Source organism: Nuphar pumila, chromosome 4 (assembly GCF_984573655.1).
Source record: "Nuphar pumila chromosome 4, dmNupPumi1.hap1.1, whole genome shotgun sequence".
In the NCBI taxonomy this organism is placed as follows: domain Eukaryota; kingdom Viridiplantae; phylum Streptophyta; class Magnoliopsida; order Nymphaeales; family Nymphaeaceae; genus Nuphar; species Nuphar pumila.
In genome coordinates, this window is record NC_143252.1 from 35,507,947 (window position 1) to 35,529,147 (window position 21,201).

At 39.4% G+C, this 21,201-nt stretch overlaps 3 protein-coding genes across 3 annotated transcripts; 2 read left to right on the forward strand and 1 right to left on the reverse strand.

Annotated features, from left to right (window-relative positions):
- Positions 1–363: 363 nt before the first annotated feature.
- On the forward strand, positions 364–1,419 carry LOC149839972 (glucan endo-1,3-beta-glucosidase 2-like). Its single transcript, XM_090004967.1, has one exon. The coding sequence runs from the start codon at positions 364–366 to the stop codon at positions 1,417–1,419; it is 1,056 nt and encodes a 351-aa protein (XP_089861093.1).
- Positions 1,420–3,530: 2,111 nt separating this feature from the next.
- LOC149839973 (putative glucan endo-1,3-beta-glucosidase A6) lies at positions 3,531–4,697 on the forward strand. The gene has a single exon (XM_090004968.1). It carries the CDS (start codon positions 3,531–3,533, stop codon positions 4,695–4,697), a length of 1,167 nt encoding a protein of 388 aa, XP_089861094.1.
- A 1,124-nt stretch (positions 4,698–5,821) lies between these two features.
- Positions 5,822–18,861, reverse strand: LOC149839974 (ataxin-3 homolog). The gene is made up of 2 exons (XM_090002949.1): positions 18,465–18,861; positions 5,822–7,296 (listed from the first exon to the last, which is right to left on the reverse strand). The coding sequence occupies exons 1-2, from the start codon at positions 18,717–18,719 to the stop codon at positions 6,145–6,147; spliced, it is 1,407 nt and encodes a 468-aa protein (XP_089859075.1). The 5' UTR covers positions 18,720–18,861; the 3' UTR covers positions 5,822–6,144.
- Between the last annotated feature and the right edge of the window lie 2,340 nt (positions 18,862–21,201).

The window sequence follows — 21,201 nt, forward strand, 5'->3', positions numbered from 1 at the left end:
ATAAAAAATTCATTTTTCTTAAAGTATAAAAAAATTGATGGATTAAAAAATTAGAAAAATCCGTGTCCTCGTGTCCTATTTTTCAAAAGAAATTTGAACTTGCGAGTCAAATTCGCGTCACGCGTCCTCGTGTCTTTGTGACTGCCAAAATCTGTGAATGCCTCCTTTGGACAGCTGGCAACAAGGAAAAAGGGTTACTTGAGTTTCAGGTTTTCCTTGGGGTCTTCAAAAGAACTGTACGTGGTTTTTAAGAACCAAGAAAACCCCGCGTAGGCGAACTTCGAAGTTCCGAAAACAAGACTCGCGATCTTTACACGCCGGCGAAAGAGAACGTCCGACGGGTGATAGATTCCGTTCCAAACCATGAAGGAAAATAACTCACCCTTCTTCCTTCTCTTCGTCCTCCTCCTCGTAGCCACATTTCCCGGAGAGAATTCCTGCCAAACGAATACTTCGGCGAGGATTCCGGTCGGCGTCAACTACGACAAGCACGCCCAAGACGGCACTCCTTTCCCCGGTGCGGTCGTCTCCACCCTAAGATCCATGCGGGTCGATCGCGTCCGCCTGTCCGTCTCCGACCCGGACGTCATCCAAGCCTTCTCCTACACCGGCATCTCCCTCCTACTGTCATTGCCCAATGCCTACATTCCACGTGTCGCCTCCAACCAATCGGAAGCCTACGCGTGGGTGAGGGACCACGTGGCGGTTTTCTACCCGAGGACCAGCATCACAATGGTGTCCGTCGGATCCGACGTGCTCTCCCGGTCGCCAGACCTCGCGGATTTCGTCTTCCCGGCGATCCGAAACGTCCACCGCGCCCTTCGGGAACTCGGTCTCCGTCACGTCTTGGTCTCGACTACCGCCTCCTTCGAGGCTGTAACCGCCGCCTTCCCGCCCTCCTCCGCCGAGTTCCACCAGCCCGCCGCCGAGTCGTTCTTCGCTCCGCTCCTCGACTTCCTCTCCGCCACCAACTCATCCTTCCTTGTCAATCTCTGCCCCTACGATCTCTTCCGATCCGATCCGGGCATCCCGATCGGGTTCGCGCTCTTCCACGAGGAACCGTTCTCATTCCGAGACGACCCGGCCACGGGGATTCGGTACCGAAACCTCTTCGACGTGATGATCGACTCCGTGATCAGCGCGATGGCGGCGCTCGGCCACGAGGACGTCCCTGTGGTGGTGACCGAGACGGGTTGGCCGAGCTCCGGCGACGTGGACGAACCGGAGGCTAGCCTCGTCTACGCCGAGATGTACAACCGGGGGCTCGTTCGGCACCTCGCTGAAGGCGTCTCGAAAACCGCGTCCTCGTGGGGGGGCACTGCCCCCAGACGATCACACCAAATTTTTCTTTTTGCTACGCCCTTGTTTGCCCCCTCCCCTCACATGAATCCTAGCTACGCCCCTGCTTCATCCCCATGATGGGGGACTTGAAACCGAGGATGGAGGACTTGAAACGGGGATGGAGGTTAAAATCCATCCCCGTGCGGGGACGGAGGTTCGGATTTTGAGATGGGGCGGGGGTGGAAACCTTGTCCCCCGCCCCTGCCCCGATCCACTGACATCCCTACATATGATCGCAAGTCTATAAGTGGATTCGTGGTCTTTCTTGATACAATTGGCATTTTTTGGTCTTCTAGCAAGTAAAAAATGGTAGCTTGGTTTAGTACCGAGGATGAATATGTCGAATCTCATATGGCTCAAGTCATTACTCGGTGAACTAGGCTTCTTGCCCCGCGAATCGCCCATTCTTTTGGTGCGATAATATAGATGCTCTCTATCTTGCAGCTAATCTTGTTTTTGATGCGTGAACTAAACACATCGAAATTGATTTTTATTTCGTTCGTGATCGAATTTGCAAAGGCCATCTCAAATCAGTTTCATCCCTTCCAAAAACCAAATCGCGGACAGCTTAACCAAACCTGTTCCGCTGGTACAATTTGCTTATGATCGATACAAGCTCAACATGTGGGCCCCAACCCTGATCTTAATTGACACGGCATGTTAAGCAAAATGGTTATCCTCCCAAACATATAGAGTCTCTCGGTTCAGACTTTATCCAAATCCAAATAACGACGAGCTGACATCCAACCATCCCAGATCATACTCAGGAAAAGGAAAAGGAAATGAGCTTGCCTTACAGGGTCTATCGTTGTCCAAATGAAGATCTCGTTGGTTGTAGTCTTTATCCAAATGTAACTTGCCCAATGTAATCAGGTTACTGGTTGTTTTGTATTGCTGGAAAATCTGTTAAAACATATTCTAGATTGTATCAAATTGTATCTAATATTTTACATGATATAGATAACCTCCATCTCACGGTGGACAAGTGAGAGTGGGTGAGGAGTTTGCCAATTTTAATTGTTCTGTTTGGTGTGAAAGTAATTTACTCTCTTTTCTTTGCAGCAAAATCCTGGTTAATTTGCACAACCTATTTCCTCTCATTTGAACGATGTTAATTAAGTGAATCTATATGGACTGAATGGATGACAAGACCCACGCCTATGATTTCAAATTCATTTGGACAGTCAGATCGACATGACCAAAAATATTAACCCAGCTAGAAGACACTTTTCAATTGCTTGTCAGCACCTTATGGAGGGAAGGATTATAAAAAAGGATCCCATGTTTTGATCCTAGCCGTCCAGTTAATGCATCTGGACGGCCAAGCTCAGTCCAGACATTCATGTTAGTGTGCGGACCAGTCTAACCAGTTGGTTAGACCGGGGGAAAGGGGATGAAACGGGGATGGAGGCGGGGACGAAGGTTAAAATCCATCCCCATCCCCGCCTCATCCCTGCCCCGACCCGTCCCCGTCACTTTTTTCTGCAATATCCCCGCCCCGCCCCACCTCATCCCCGTTTGAACCGGGGATGGAAGACATGAAATGGGGATGAAGGCAGGGGTGGAGGTTAAAATCCATCCCGGCCGGGAATGGAGGCGGGGATGGAGGCTCTAATCTTGAGGCGGGGCGGGGGTGGAGACCTTGTCCCCAGCCCCACTGCCATCCCTAGTTACCCATCTATATAAAATATGATGGGACCCGTACTCCAGTCGAGAGCTATCACATGTACAGGACATTTTGGTGATGTGTCCTTGACACATGGGAAAGGACACGACACGTACGGCCAACATGATAATTTTTTTAAACAGTTTTATGTACTGTTTCAATAAAAAATTCATTTTTCTTAAAGTATAAAAAAATTGATGGATTAAAAAATTAGAAAAATCCGTGTCCTCGTGTCCTATTTTTCAAAAGAAATTTGAACTTGCGAGTCAAATTCGCGTCACGCGTCCTCGTGTCTTTGTGACTGCCAAAATCTGTGAATGCCTCCTTTGGACAGCTGGCAACAAGGAAAAAGGGTTACTTGAGTTTCAGGTTTTCCTTGGGGTCTTCAAAAGAACTGTACGTGGTTTTTAAGAACCAAGAAAACCCCGCGTAGGCGAACTTCGAAGTTCCGAAAACAAGACTCGCGATCTTTACACGCCGGCGAAAGAGAACGTCCGACGGGTGATAGATTCCGTTCCAAACCATGAAGGAAAATAACTCACCCTTCTTCCTTCTCTTCGTCCTCCTCCTCGTAGCCACATTTCCCGGAGAGAATTCCTGCCAAACGAATACTTCGGCGAGGATTCCGGTCGGCGTCAACTACGACAAGCACGCCCAAGACGGCACTCCTTTCCCCGGTGCGGTCGTCTCCACCCTAAGATCCATGCGGGTCGATCGCGTCCGCCTGTCCGTCTCCGACCCGGACGTCATCCAAGCCTTCTCCTACACCGGCATCTCCCTCCTACTGTCATTGCCCAATGCCTACATTCCACGTGTCGCCTCCAACCAATCGGAAGCCTACGCGTGGGTGAGGGACCACGTGGCGGTTTTCTACCCGAGGACCAGCATCACAATGGTGTCCGTCGGATCCGACGTGCTCTCCCGGTCGCCAGACCTCGCGGATTTCGTCTTCCCGGCGATCCGAAACGTCCACCGCGCCCTTCGGGAACTCGGTCTCCGTCACGTCTTGGTCTCGACTACCGCCTCCTTCGAGGCTGTAACCGCCGCCTTCCCGCCCTCCTCCGCCGAGTTCCACCAGCCCGCCGCCGAGTCGTTCTTCGCTCCGCTCCTCGACTTCCTCTCCGCCACCAACTCATCCTTCCTTGTCAATCTCTGCCCCTACGATCTCTTCCGATCCGATCCGGGCATCCCGATCGGGTTCGCGCTCTTCCACGAGGAACCGTTCTCATTCCGAGACGACCCGGCCACGGGGATTCGGTACCGAAACCTCTTCGACGTGATGATCGACTCCGTGATCAGCGCGATGGCGGCGCTCGGCCACGAGGACGTCCCTGTGGTGGTGACCGAGACGGGTTGGCCGAGCTCCGGCGACGTGGACGAACCGGAGGCTAGCCTCGTCTACGCCGAGATGTACAACCGGGGGCTCGTTCGGCACCTCGCTGAAGGCGTCTCGAAAACCGCGTCTCCGACGAGACGAGACGCCGTGCCCGAGACGTATATCTACTCGCTGCTGGACGACAACGCGATGCGGGGGAGGGGTTCGGATGGGGGATGGGGGATCCTGTACCCGAACCTGACGAAGAAGTACGAGTTGGATTTCTCCGGTGGGGTTCCGTCTGCGGACTCCGGCGTGGCCGTGGCAGCAACGGTGGTGACTCTCTTGTTCCGGCTATCTTTTCTCCTTTTCTAATTCTTTTTTCTGTCTTTTTTCAAGAAACAGAAAAATGTAAGAAAGAAAACCTCATCCGCGTTTGGTGTTCAGTGCCAAGAGAAATTTTCACATTAGCTGTTCTTTCTTTTATTATTTCACTTTGGATGGCTGGAACAGTTTTTCAGCGGGTCTGATATAGAAAGGGCTGGGAAACAAGCTGAGCCGCTCGTGGCTCGGCTCGTAATGAGCTCTTATAGGCTCAGCAAGCTGATATGAACAATATGTAGTCGGCTCGACTCATATAAGCTCGTTAAGTATTAACAAATATATTTTAGATATATTTTACATGTATTTTTTTGTAATCTTATTTCTTCCAGCTCAATGTATTTTTTTCTATAAACAGGCTAGCTCAACTCTGCTTGGCTCACTACAAGAATGAGCCAAGCTTGAATACTTTAAGCTCGGCTCGTTCAACTTGTTTAAGAGCCCTGGATATAGATATTGAACCAACCTGAATCCGTTAAATTTGGATTTGATAACTCCAGTAGGATCCAATTAGATAACGTGGCCGGATATCGTATGAAACTTTCAAATCCTAACCTGTTCTCTCTCTCTCAGTTGGGCTATCATATGAGAGAGAGAGAGAGAACCTTGGGACATATGTTTGCTTTGGTCACAGGTGAGGATAAACATTCACAGCTGAGTATAGAAGTCGCGATTGTTGGTCCCAAAGCCAATCTTCAATCTTGTGACCAACTTTCACAAGATTCAAAGAAAAAACAATCACAGTGGCAATCACAATCATAACTTCTAACCTTGAGAAAGTGTTATTGTGATCTACAAACATAGGATCTTGAGAAAATTTCAAGATTCACGGAGCATTGCAAACATACTAGTATCATATCAATATCGCTCGGTCTATTTACGAACTGCCTATTGAAGAAAAACATGATGATTAAGATAAAAAGATAGCTTTTCACCGTAGAAAGGATGCCTACCGCATTGGCCAAATTCTAGCAAAACCACAAGAAATGCAGCAGGACTGGTTGAAGGGGAGGCCGAGGCCCATCATGAAAGATGAGTGGTTGACGCCCAAGCTGGACTCAGCCCCCCATGATGTCGGCTCCAGTCAAAATACTCAAATCGTTGCACCCAAAAAGAACTTTGAATCCTCACAAAGCAAGATCATGCAGTTTCATTTCCTGTACTAGTCTTGAGAAATTATACACATTTGCTAGCACCATTTCAAGCAGCACCAACTGCTAAATTGTGCCATTTTCAATCACAGCTATTCTGTAATGACCAACATTGCCTTATTATTCCTAATGCATAAACAAATTGGAGTGTAAAAATGCAAGCTTTTGAAACTCGCTTTCTGTATGTGACGCCCATCACAGGCACAACAGAGACCGACATAAAGAAGCACCACCGAAGAACTTCATATCAAGCAACTCTTTTCTCCAATTGTTTTCAATAGTCATTGACACTAATCCTGGGGGATGCTCCTCTCTGGGCTCATAGAAGTGGCGTTGTTGTCCCTCAAGCTTAAGGCAATAGCAGCATTCAGATCCTGTTCTTCCTTATCTGAGCTTATAACTGCCAACTGTGACGGACCTGAGAACTGCAAATACTCTGTATTATGCGGAGAAACCTGAGGGAGGTCGGCAGATCTTGTGATCCTCTGAGCATCGTCAGTGGTACTTGTCTCTTTGCTCACTGAAGTGGCACTATTGTCCCTGAGGCTTGCGGCGATAGCAGAATTCAGACCATGTTCTTCCTTATCTGATAATGCACTTATGACCACCATTTGTGAGGAATCTGAGAACTGCATTGACTCTACATTATGCGGAGAAACCTGAGAGACATCAGCAGATCCTGTGATCCTCTGATCATCCGGGGGGTTGCTCCACTCTTTGCTGGCTGAAGTGGCATGGCTGTCCCTCAAGCTTACGGCTATAGCAGCATTTAAATCCTGCTCTTCCTTATCCGATAATGAGCTTATAACTGCCATTTGTGAGGATTCTGAGACTTGCGTTGGCTCTGCATCATGTGGAGAAATCTGAGAGACATCAGCAGATCTTGTGATCCTCTCAGCATCCTGGGAGGTGCTCCATTCTTTGCTCCCTGGAGTGGCATTGCTCTCCCTCAAACTTGCAGCAATAGCAGCATTCAAATCCTGTTCTTCCATATCTGATAATGAGCTTATAACTGCCATTTGTGAGGGTTCAGAGAACTGCATTGGTTCTACATTATGTGGAGAAACCTGAGGGGTGTTGGCAGATGTGATCCTCTGAGCATCCTCTGGTGTGAACCATTGTCCGAACCCATTGGCTGATTCAGATGATGAAACGGGACACTCTTTTGGAAAATTGCCTCGTACTAAGAAAATGCTCCAGCCATAGCCCTTGAGAGTATCCAGATAGGCAGAGAGAAAAAACTTAGAGAGATTTTGAGGGGCAGCATAGAGACTGTCGAAGTTGTACCATTCTCCATTCACCTTTCGGATGCAGAACCAGTGGTCCTGCAAGTGACAGATGAAAGCATTTTCCAGTTGGGGGTCAACCCATGCAGCCTCAGCTAGAGGTGACTCCAAAGGAATGACTTTCAAATCCCAGACCTCCAAAGCCTTCTCCAGAACCTAACAAGAATGAATACATCATCATTAATTATTCAAATATGGCATGTGTCTTAATCGCGAATATCTTAACATGTAATCTGGATACAGGTGCGAGCATCACATTTAAACTATTCATACAGAGTGACCCAAAAAGACTGGGACAAGGATTGAACAATATTATGACAACTGACTGCAAGGATAACCTTAAGTAGTGCTTCTTAAGTTTATAAGAAAATGATTCCTATTTCAACACCTCATCTTATTTACAAAATGCTAAACATCAATGAAGCAGAGTGACTTGAATGTAGGAAAGTACATTTTTAATCTTATCAAGAATGTAAACTAAGTAAAAGCATCACCAGCGACATGACACATACAGGTGTAACTAGGACACTGTTGTGTGTGCCTGCATACAACAGTTCTCAGAAATAGGATGAATATGTGACATGTAAAACAGTACAATGCTCGTAGGGAAGAAAAATGACTTCCCATATTGAAGTGCCAAACAACATTCTTTGCCAAAAAAATGATGGCATGATTAAGGATCTTTTTCTCATAATGGCAAAATTAGGATTTGAAACATACTAACAACTCTACTTGTTTGAGAAAGAAAAGGACAAAAATTAAAGAAAAAGAATATGTGGAATATGAAGAAAGGAACAGTGCATCTATGCTTTTGAGCAGTCAAAGAAAACAAAAAGAGCAATAACTTTATATCACAACCATAGTCACAGATATGGCCAATACATTGCTATGTACAGTTTTCTTTTTTGGTAAAACGATTTAAAATGAAAAATATCATAATATTTAAGAAAATAATTTTACAGCGATATTATCATAATAAAATCATGATTATGTCATGATATTTTCAGTTGCTTTTACTCTTTTATTTATTTCTATATATTAAATATGTTTTTCTTTATTCTTTTATATTTTTTACTTATTTCTTTTATTATTCGTATATTTTATTATCTAAACATGTTATTTTAAAAAAAAATAATTGTTTAAGTGCCAAGATTTTCTCATTTTTTCCCAAGTTTTATCAACTAAACCTAGATTATCGTGAGAATTAGCCTTGGCGAGATACAGCCGACACGGATATTTTTTACTGTTATCACCACACACAGAAATTATAATGCTAGCGATAATCAATGTTGTTAAAAACGCGCCTCAAGGTGCAAAAGGGGCGCCTTAAGCCACTAAAAAAGCACGAATTGACTGAGGTGCACGCCTCATACGCTATGAGGAGTACACCTCAAGGCGAGGAGCGCCCATGTTATTATCGGGTCAAATGGGGAGTCAAAGCCCCCATTTGACCCAATTTTAGGAAAATAATAAGGAAGAGGGTCGGGCCTCCTTACTTTTCTCTCACACTCTACTCTCTCTCTCTTGTCTCTCCCTCTCAATCTCCCTCGCTCTCCCACTTTTTCTTTGTTTCTCTCTCGCTCGCAGAGTTATCGGAAACACACATGTACCAGGGGAAGCGCGCTTCCCCGAGATGCGTTTTGGAAGCGCGAAACGCATGGGGAAGCACACGTAAAATAGAAGAAGCGCATCCCCCTTTAAAGGAAAACGTGTACCTTTAAAGGGAGACGCGTCCCCCTTTAAAGGGGTATGCGTACCCCTTTAAAAGGGACGCATCCCCCTTTAAAGGGAGACGCATTTATGAAATATCTATTTTGCCCTTTTTAAAAACAAATTTAACACGTGAAAAACAAAAAACTAAAAGAAAATATTTTTTTGAACGCGAAAACATAAAAACAAAGGCTTAGGGTTTTGTTTTTCGCCCAACTCCTCTCTCTCTCTCTCTCTCTCTCTCTCTCTCTCTCTCTCTCTCTCTCTCTCTCATTTTCGGCCACCGACAACCGGCGACCTCCTCCTCCATTGAGGATTGAAGACCTCCTTGAGCGACGTTGGCAATGTCTCTTTTCATGTATGCTCTCCTCTCTCGTCCACTGACGTCCGACGACCTCTCTCTTTCGATTCGCTCTCCTCTCTCATCCACTAACGTTTGGACGAGTCTGAGACTCTGCGTTTCTGAAATCCATTAACGTCCGACGACCAACTTTTCTTGGTTGTTCCGGATGTGGGTGAACACACGATAATTTTTTATTTCTTTAAACCAGTTCTGATGTCCTCTTCCTCTTTTTTCTGAAGTTTGTCTGAATGTCTTCCATTCAGATTTTTGCAATCTGTCAAAAAGTGGAATCAGTGAGCGCAGTTACCCTAGGGTGAGTGGCTTTAGACTCTAATAGGGGCTATCGTCGCCTTGTATAGGAATCTTTGTATCACTCCGGGTACACCCCCTGTGATACAAGCGGAACAATGACTGTCTTTGCTGATTCGGGTATCAGTTTTCTGATTTGGGTTTTAGATGAACATAAAAAGATCTAATTTCTTTTAAGGACTTTGCTGAGATTTTAATTATGTTTAAATTAGATGTGTTGGTTTAAATGTTGATTTGCTTGTTTCTTGTACTAGGTTCACCTATGATCAAGATTGTTTCTGTTTGAAATAAATTGGTTGGCGTTATAGATTTTTAATATACATCCTTCTAAAATGGGTTCATGCTGATTGTGGTTAAATCGATTGATTGATGCTTGTGTGTACAAGTTTGATGTTTATTACGGACAGGTTTTCAAGAATCATATATATAACCTTATGGGTTTTATACATAGATTTCGTTATATGCATTGAGTGTGGACTCTTGGCTGATTCGTGTACTGATTCGTTAAATTTGATTTGATGGGCATTAAACCAAAATTTCCGATAAGAATAAATAGAACTATACTCTGCAGTTCTTTTTAGATTGGATTTATCAGGCTTCTACCTATTTGTGATTTTCTGGTTTAAATTAAATATGTGGTGTTTCAAGTGTCATGTTTGTTTGAGATTTTGTTTAATTAAACTTGAATTTTAAGGCTTGATGCTTTCCTCTGTATTCATTACGAGTGTTAATGCTATTAGAAAAAGGAAATCTGATTGGTTTCACAGTTCTGAAATTTAGATTGTGACTGCGAAGCTGTGTATGATACATATTATCTAGATTATTTTAAGAAATGAGCATGATTAGTTTATGTGCGCTGACACTGAAGTTGTTGTTTAGTAAACCCCACGGTAATTTACAGGAATTCGATTCCAAGGGACGTTCATGGTTCACTTTGGGTCTCTTTTTTTTCCTTTTGTTTTGGCATTCCAGTTTCATTAATGATTTGTGTTCTTCACTCTCCATCCCTTGCTGTTAATAATAGTTTTTTTAAAGTGTTCTAAAATGATTCTTATACTTTTATGATGCAGGTATATTTGCATGTTCTTTGCTTCATTAATGACCATCACAAGCTATGATCACGATAATTATGATGACGATGATGATTTTTTGTACAATTTGGAGCATGAATCGTCTAGTGGTGTTGGGAATGACAATGCAAGAAAGGGCAAGAGGTCTTCTGATTGTCCATATCAGTTTGAGGATAGAAACAAAAATTGTTTTGATAAGAAAGATGAAGAAGAATATGACTTAGATGACTATTATTCTGAAGATGACCAAGATGACAAACCACCTAGCATGCATAAAACAACAGTGCTATGGTGCCATGTATTGAAACAAAAAAAGAGTGGGCAAAGAAAGCAATGTGGAACCCAGGTTTTTATGTGCAGGCACTGCAAAAATATTTATCATGGGTCATATACTCGAGTTTGTGCATATCTCATAGGATCTCTAAAGGGACAAAGTGTTGGGATTGCCTTTTGCCCTGTAGTTGCAAAAAATGCAGAATTGGCAAGAAAAATTAAGAGGCAAGTTCGCCGAGTAGAGGTTTCATTAAGTGCATTTGAGTTGAGGAGATCAAGAATTGATAATCCGAAGAAGCCTATTAGTATGACTACATCATCTAGTGAAAGCCGAAAAACAGTTGATATTCATGATACCTTTAAAAAGGTAAAAAGAGATAATGTAGATAACAAAATTATCAGATTTTTGTGTGCAAATGGCATACCTTTTAATGTGCTTCGATCACCATATTGAGAAGAGATGATATCTGCTGGATATAAACCCCCATCATATGGAAAAGCGCAAACAATGTTGCTTGACAGTGAGAAAGAGTGTGTTCACAGAGAGTTAAATGAATTTCGAGAAAAGTTTAAAGAGTTTGGAGTTTCCATTGTCTCAGACGGTTAGACAAACATCAAGAACAAACACTTGATAAATATACTTGCATCAAACTGTTTTGGCTCGATGTTCTTATATGCAAGCGATTTTTCTAATGTGCAACAGTCAGCTACAAACATTGTCGAGTTTGGCCTTCTAATGTAGTGCAAGTGATTACAGACAATGCAGCAAATTGCAAGTTAGCATGTGAAGAATTAAAACAAACGTTTAAGTATATTTTTTGGTCACCTTGTGTTGTGCACACACTTAATTTGATCTTTAAGGATTTGGCACACGAGTTTCATCGGTTGGGAAAAACATATTTGCAGAGTAAAGAAATTGTGAAATATATCACAAATCATTCAAAAGCACTAGCAATCTTTAGAAGCAATGAAAAATTAGAGCTAATAAAGATTGCAAAAACAAGGTTTCTTCACATTATACTACTTTGAAGCGCTTGCTTGATGTGAGGAAGAGCTTGAGGCTCACAGTAATTTCAGATAGATGGAGCGAATGGAAATAATCATGCACGGATGAAACTATGAAAAAAAGGGTTGTTACAACAGAAACAACTGTTTTTTATGAAGAATATTGGGATTCTGTACATTTAGCATTATTGATTACAAAACCCATATATAAGATGATTAAATTTTGTAATCAGGAAGGCCCTATAATTGGTGAAGTGTATGAAGGCATCGACAAGATGTTAGGGAAAATCAAAGACAATCTAAAAGGACAACTAGATTTGTATGAAAAGATTCATCAGATTGTCTCAAATAGATGGGATAGAATGAATGTGCCTCTCTATAGTCTAGCCCACATGCTTACTCCAAAATATTACGAGTCGAAGTATCTCAAGAACCCAGCAGCAAGAGGGGTTAAACGAGTTTCTCCTGGTAAAAAATTTATTCTATCTATTTAATAAAGTTTAATGATTTAATTATTTTATTATTTCATTTGCATTTTCTTGTTATAATTATTAAACATTTTTTTTTTGCAGAAAAGGATAATGATATCTTAGACGGTGCAATGCTCGCGCTTGAAGTCATATCTACTAGAAATAAAGAGCTATCTACACTTTATAGGTCACAACTTGTGGTTTTAGCATCAAGAAGTGGAAGATTTAGCCGAAATGCAGCAAGAATAAATGCATTGAATCCTACAATGTCGGTGCATAATTAGTGGCGTTTTTATGGTGGTGATACACCTGAGTTGAGAGTATTAGCCATTAAGGTTTTATCTCAACCTATTAGCATATCTTCTGCAGAAAGAGTGTGGAGCACCTATAGTTATATTCACAATGTTAAAAGAAATAGGCTCAATGAAGATCGTGTTGATACCTTGGTGTATATTCATTCCAATCTTCGATTGATTGACAGGTATAATTAAACTGTGTTGTACTTTTGTTTTGGTATTTCTTTTCTCTTTTTCTATCATTGATTGTTTATTAGCATTCATATTTTATATTCTTCTTATAAAAATGTACAATAATCGCTACATATAAGGACCTAGTCAAAAAAGAGATATCAATCCAGAACTTCCTATTGTAGAAGAAAATATGTTGAGATTAGAGGACATGCGTTGGAGAGATTTAGATAATAGTGCACAACAATCAAGCACTATTTCCAAATCCAAACCCAAAGATGCACAACCAAGAGCTCCATTACCTCCAATAATCATACATACAAATGAAGTTGAAGAGGATACAAATAAATCCAACAAAGCTAGTAGAAGTGCAGATATACAAGAGCGACCATCAGTTTCTCAAGGTCGGATTGATCGTTTCTTTAGCAGAAGACCTAGGCAAGGTATGTTGATCTTGTGTCTTTTATTTTTACTTTTTTCTATATATGTATTTTTTATATTCTAAATTAAGGTTTTTAAACATTTTTATTTTTTTAACATATTCATTATAGAAAATGAAAGAAGGAGCAGAAAGTATGGTCGTGGAGGACAAGAAGCACGTGATGATGTAGAAAGCTCTCGATCTATTGCTGACTTGAAAGAGAAGAGAAAGATGACAAATTAATGAACTCTTGAATTTTTAATTATTCTTTTGATGATGTAGTTGGAGTAGTCCAACTTAAAAACTTTTATGTTACTTTTTTTTTCATGTTCTTGTAATATTTTGTTGGTTTGATATGTACTTTTATTTTGAACCTTGCATGATGAAGTGAAGTAGTGGATTATGTTAATTTTAAGTTTATAGTTTAAAATTTTATAGCTTATAATTTACAGTTTAGAACTTTATAGCTTAAAAATTTAACCATATCTCTAGATAATCTTTGAGTTTATTGATTTCTCATTTTCTATGTTGCAGAGATCAATTCAAGAAAATGTGTCGTGGTGTATGTTGATGATATTGTTTTGATTGATGAGTCTAGAGTCGGGGTTAATGCTAAGTTAGAATTATGGAGACAAACATTGGAAGCAAGAGGTTTTAAGTTGAGTAAGAGTAAGACAGAATACATGGAATGTCGATTTAGTAAGCAATGAACTAGTGATGGGAGTGTAGTGAAGCTTGGTGAGCAAGAAATATCGGCGGATGATTGTTTCAAATATTTGGGATTTATCATTCAAAAGTACGAAGAAATTGATGGAGATGTAAATCATAGGATAAAGGTTGGGTGGATGAAATGGAAAAGTGCAACTGGAGTGTTGTGCGATCGTAGAATGCCATTGCGGTTGAAGAAAAAGTTTTATAGGACGACTATTAGGCCCGCTTTACTATATGGTACGGAATGTTGGGTTGATGGATGTGTGGAAATACAATAAAAGATAAGATTCGGAACGAAGAGATACGTAAGAAGGTAGGCGTTGCACCCATTGAAAATAAGATGAGAGAGAATCGTTTACGTTGGTTTGGACATATTTGGCGAAGGCCTAATGATGCTCCAGTTAGAAGGATGGAGAAATGGGAAAATATATTAGTTAAAAGAGGTCGGGGTAGGCCTAGGAAGACATGGATGGAGGTGATAGGAAAGGATATGAATGCTTTGAACCTCACCGAGGACATGGCATTGGATAGAAATGATTGGAGGAGAAGGATTCATGTGGAAGACCCAGAATGATTTTCTTTTTTGTTTCATATCGCCGACCCCAATTGTTTTGGGATGAAGGCGTAGTTGTTGTTTGTTGTTTGTTGTTTGTTGTTTGTTGTTTGTTGTTTGTTGTTTGTTGTTTGTTGTTTGTTGTTTGTTGTTTGTTGTTTGTTGTTTGCAGAGATCACAAGATTTACAACAATCACAACATCAAATAACAAGTCATTTGATTCTTTTATTGAAAAATATACGCTTTTTAATCAAATTTATTTGTTTTCTTAATGCACTATTTAGTACTTGCATGCATTTGTTAAATGGTTGCAACAAGAATGTGAATTATAATCTTCTCTTGATGTATTATTTTTTAAATGCTTAACAGTTGCAATATGATGCATTTGTTAGATAATTGCAACTTATATTATTTATTGTCTTAGATACATGTTTTATTTTGTCAATGATAACATAAATCTTATTTTTTGATAAAATAAAAATATATAATTACATTTTCGCTTCCCTTTCGATTCTTATTCGCCTCTCACTCGAATTCTATGTCGCTTCTGGTTCGCTTCTTTTTTTGTTTCTTAGGTCGCTTCTGAGACGCTTCTTGGTTCGCTCCTAAGTCGTCCTGCGCTTCCTAAAATTTTAGAAGTGCCTCGCTTTCCGCTTCTGCTTCCTGCTCCCGCTTCCTCCACTGGCAACTTTGCTCTCTCTCTCAATCTCTCCCTCTCTTTCTCAGTCTCTCTCTCTCTCTGCCAAGAAGAAGAAGAAGAAGGTTGTTCTCGCCCTCTCCCTCTATCTCTCCGTCGATAGGTAGGCTCTATTTTTGTTCTATTTTTTTTTAGTTATTGTTTTTAATATTAGCCACTGTTTTTTTTATTTCTGCCAAGTGCCAATACAAGGAGTAAGAAGAAGAAGGCACTTCTCTCTCTCTCTAGATAGGTAATATCTTTTTGTCTCTTTTTTTTTTGGATTCTGTTTTTATGTTAGTCATTGTTTTTTTAATGTTAGCCTTTTTTTATTTCTACCAAGTACCAATACTTATTCTTTACTCTCTTTTGTTTAGAAAAGAAATGCATTTTTTTGAGATCAATCATGAACAATAGCAACATGCAGCACTTTCATATGTTTTTTCCAATATGAGAAACTCATCTTCTAAACGGAATTATGAACTAATGTAAGTTGATCACCTTTCGGCAGATGCACGTGAATTCCTTGGATTAAAATATACAAAAAAGATGTTCATATTCTCTTCAATCTTTCTCTGGCATGGTTTAGGTTGTGGGTTCTATTTAATATTGAGACCGTGAATTTTATCATGTTTCCTTTTTAATCAGCTAGAATTTTAAATGCAATTCCATGTTACGTGCTTATGGTATTTTCAAGTTCAAAGTGTTATACAAATTTGATCTGATCATTTGTGTAATATATTGTGATTCTCATTGACTATGAATTTGGATTCATTGGATTATAATCATTATATAAAGTATTGGCTCAATTTTTTTTTAATTTATTTTGTTTTGTTATCTACCTCCATATTTGTGTTTTTATATGTAATTATAATTGATTTCTTGTACAATATGAAGTTAAAGGAGAAAAATAAGAGAAGGAAGGCTACCAAAGACCCTATATGTCTAGCTCATATAGAATCAGATGATGAGTGGATTGTGGAGAAGGAAGATCCAGTATTGCCTAGCGATCCCAATTGGTTGGAGGATTCATGGTTGGACCCAAAGTTCAACATAAATGTCATTGAGCATGTGCCAATTGGAGAAGTCACTTCACATCATAGTTCACAAAGTGGTTTTAGGCAAGACATGTCATCAAGAGTTCTAGGTAAAACTATATTCTTTTTACCTTGCTATGAATATAAATGTATTTTTTTAATTATATACAATAAGTATTTAATATATGTTTTAAAAAAAAAATAAGTGATTGAGAACGTGGAGGAAGAAAGTGCAAATGATGAAGAGACAAAGAATGAGGATGAAGCAAAACCTGTTTATATAGATTCATCATATGATGACATTGAAGGTTTAGATATTGATGATGACGAGACATAAGAAGACCCTAGGCCCTAATTCATATCTTAAGAGTATGGGCATTGTATTTGTGAATGTTGAAACACCCTCATTTTGGAGAGTTTTGAAGAAATACATTAACATTTGGTTGTTAAATTGTTAATGCTTATATACATTTTCTGATGTTGACATGATGTTAAGAAATTTTATTGTTAGAGATTTTATAAAAAAAAAATTATATTGAATGCTCATATTTTATTTCATAGATACTAACATAGATCAAGTTGTTGCATTAATATTACTTTTATATGTTAATCTCACATTTTTCGATATTTATTTGAGATTTTATATTTCTTATTAGTCGTTGTTTCATCAATAAAGCATTTCTTCTATTTACTTGCATTTTTAGATATTTTTAAATTTTTTTAAGTTAAAAAAAATAAAAATTTTTGAGGCTTACGCCTCACTTTGGTTTTTGGTGAACACCTCGCTACGCCTCAATGTTTTTCACAACATTGGCGATAACTACCTAGTACACATAGTATACACTGTTAAGTAGCCAATGAAAAAGACAGCTCTCTGTATTTGGTTACTTCCCATCAATTTAAGAAATTAACTGAAGGCATGAAGAGTGGCTTTGTTAGAAATGCCATTGAAAAATTTGATCTAGAGATCAGTGTGAATGACCAATTGTTTTTACTATTGTATGAAAAAACAACCTGTTTAGATATACCTAGGGATTAACCCTAAGGACAAGGTTGACTTTGATAGAGGGAGGACGTAACAACCATTAGGATTAGTATTGTTCTAGATCTGAATAAGAGCTATTGGTTGTCAATATACTTTTTATTTTGATAGAAACAAGAGCGAATAACCACACTTTTTCCCTAATCCTGATTCAGCAGGTCACAAATGCAGAAGATATATGACAGACTATAATTTCTTTAGATTGATTGAGCAACTAATGTGCAAGGATACTCACATGCCCATAACAATTACAGTAAAAAATAAGAGAAAAAAAATGAAAAGGAAGGCATGTTTGAAGGTAACAACTTGTTTCCACATCATCATATAACCTCTAATATTCCCGATTTATTTTACCTCAAAATCCTATAATTTTTATACTAACATGATTGGTTTCTTTCATTACCTACATTCAAACAGAAAAACAAAACTCCCTCAACCAGGCCCCTTTTTCTTGAAGGGACGTTCAGCAGAATCATGATTAATCCCATAACAATCATAAATCTTGACTTTGTACTGTATAAGATTGCCTGTTTCTTTATACCATCATCTTTACTGTAGGCTTCCCAATCTCTTCTACTCCAAGATCCTATAACCGAATTATTAATATGGTCAATATCAGTGCCTATCCAAATTCAAATGGAATCATGATCAATCCAACGACAATAAAAAATTTTGGAATGCTAGCATACAACAATACCTATTTTCTTTCACCATCATCATCATCATCTTACCACTAGGGTTCCCAACAACATAAGCAATTCCAAATCAATCAAATTAAATACATTTGTTGTGAAATACAGCAAAAGGGAAAAAGAACGGAAAAGAATAATTCAACCCTTACATTTCCAAATTTCATTATAATCCATTGTCCCAAAATCCTACGACCAACATGACTGATTTCCACACCCACCCAAGAACATAACCAATTCCAAATCAATCAAATTAACTACATTTCGTTGACAGCAAACAGGAAAAAAACGAAAAAAAAAAAGAATAAACTGAACAATTATTCTACAAGAATTATGTACTACACTTCAAGCCCAAGCTAGATCCCCAACATGAAGGTGGGGTGGTCATGCATGAAATGAACTCAATTCAAGAATCTACCCAAAACTTATGGAGATCACAAACCACTTCAATTCTAACATCATTCAACATATTTTCTACTGCTTTTCAATATATCTTGGGGATACAGACAAAAAAAAAGAGGTGGCAAAGCCGCAAAGGCCACCCTACCTGAATACTGAAATCGCCGTCCATGGAGACGTTGTGGGAACCCTCGCCGTCGAAAGAGAGGAGCTCCTCCGTCCTGGCCCCGCCTTCGAGCATCATCTGGCGCTCCCGGCGGTCCAGATCGGAAGCGAGGGCGGCGAGGTCAAGCTCGGAGAAGAAGGGGCCCTGCAGGACCGTGTTGACGCAGTGGACGGCGCAGAGCTTCGATTCTTGGACCTCGTGGTAGAGCATCCCGCCGTTGCTCGGAACTTCCTCCATCCCTCCTCCTGCGAAGAGAGAGAGAGAGACCCTAAAAACTAGAAACCCTAGAAAATTTTGCCCATCATTCTGAGAAAGATTCCTTCCTTTCTGGAGACATGGGAAAATTCACAAAGCGAGATTCTTGGTTATTCCCCACCTCGGGGATAAATAGAGAGTCTTTTTTAAATGGTGAATGCCTTACCAATTGCTCTCTTTGACTTCACCGTAACTATCAGGTTATGTCACAAAGACACGTGGACACGAGACGCCTGAGGCAAATTCGACTCGTAAGTTTGAAATTTTTTTAAAGAATAAAATGAGAGGGTACGAATTTTTTTACTTTTTTAATAAATAAAAATTGATTTTTATATTTTAATTAAAATTGTATTTTTATTAAAATATTTATAATAAAAAAATAATATTAAAAATATTATCCATACGTGTCGGCCTCCTTATCCACGTGTCAGCGCATGTCACCAAGAACACGCCATAAAAATGGCGTAGTGACAAAAACAGACATGCTCTCATGAGTTGACACGAACACTATATGGTTCTTATTTTAATATTTTAATATTTTAATATTTTGATATAATTTAATAAAATGTATTTTTACTAATAAAATATCGAAAATAGCTTTTTTACTGATTAAAAGATTAAAAAATTCGGTCACTTCCCCTTATATTTTCCAAACAAATTTTGAAAGTCAAACCCACATCACGTGTCTTCAAAATCCACTTATCTGTGTGACATAGCTTCCAATCGAGAGATGTTTCGCCCAATGAACTAACATTCAGTGGTCAATTCAAGGTTATTTTCGAATGAAATTCATAAATTAATTTTTATAATATCAAAAACAGTTAATTAAATAAAAAATTAATGTACCCCGCTAATTATTATTATTTTTATATATAATCAATACAGCTAATTAGGTAAATAATATTAGTTACCAAGTTATATACAACATGCTACTAAAAATTAATTAATTAGTCAAGCTCATTAGGTCAAGTCTGTAGTCCCTATGAAAGGTTGTAGGCTGCTCTTGAACGCTCCCACTTGGCCGTGAAAGAAGGCGAAGCATGGGTTGGCCCGGCCCATGTATATAATGGGCCGGGTCTCAGCCTGATAACTAACGGGTCAGAGTCTAAAATCTTGACCCAAACCCAGTTCATGGTGGGGCGGGTCTGCTTGGCCCATTGCCCACCCCTGCTCTCAGAAAACTAACAAATTTTTGGGTACTTTGAGATGCCCTAAAAGGTGGGTACTTTGAACAGAAACATAGATCTGAAATTTTTGGAGTGGAACAAAAATGTGCTTCTTCTGTATTGACTTTTTTACATTAACATTAAGAATTTGAAAGCAAACTATCAGCTCATTCCTTCCTGTACTTTAATTGTTTTTACTGTTGTTGTTATCGGTCTTTGTGAGTGCTTTGGGTGGTTCTATACCTTTAAATCAATTTCACAAACAGTCAAGACATAAAGCACAATTATAATGTATACTGTGTAAAACACTCCAAAATTTTCACCTTCGCTTACAAATTCTTTCATCTTGTCATTGGAGCTCGCTCTCTAAATTCTTCAGGAAACCAATTGGTCGACATCTGAGACAGGGCTATTCAGTGCCCAAATTTCATCCTAAATTCAAATATTTAAAAATGCAATCTCCATTTTTGCTCAATTTCAATCAACAATTTTTGCCTTCAAACAGAAATGTTTAATTCTTTGTCTCTGCCAAGGGTTCGGGACTTCAAATTTCTCATCCAAGGTTTTGCCTTTTGCTTCTCATTTCATATCATTTTGCATCATTTCATATCATTTCATGCCATTTCATTACATGTCATTTTCGAGATCCAGCACTCTAGTTTTTTGAAATGAAAGTCCTCCTCAAAATCTTTCATTCTGGCTCAAAATTTATGAGTTTCAGTCGGACTAGGACTCTATCATAGAGTTTCGGTCGGATTAAGACAATACATTTTACTCATATTTTTATCCATTTTCAAGAAAATCTTTCAAAAAAAAACCAAAATTTTAGAGTTCCAGTTGGATTAGGACTCTATCACAAGAGTTTCAATCGGATTAGAACTCTCTCTCTCATTGTTATTTTTACATGTTTTCAAGAAAATATTTCTAAAGAAGTCAAAATTTTAGAGTTTTAGTCGAATCAAAACTATGTTCCAGAGTTTCAGTTGGATTAGGACTCTAGCCTTGACTTCATTTTGAGAAAATCTTTTAAAAGTTTCTTCATTTATCATTCAAACAATCAAATTTTAAAATTTTAAGACTTTATTCTAAAGTTTCAAAATTTTAGGACTCTGTCCCAGAGTTTTAGTCGGTCCAGAACTCTAGTCTGATTTCCTCTTTTTACTTTTATTTCACTTGTTTTTCAAAAACAAAGTCAATTTTAAGAGTTTCAAAATTCTCGGACTCTATTCTAGAGTCTCAGTTGATTAGGACTCTAATCCTGGTTTCGTATTTTTGTTCATTCTTACTAATCTCTGAAA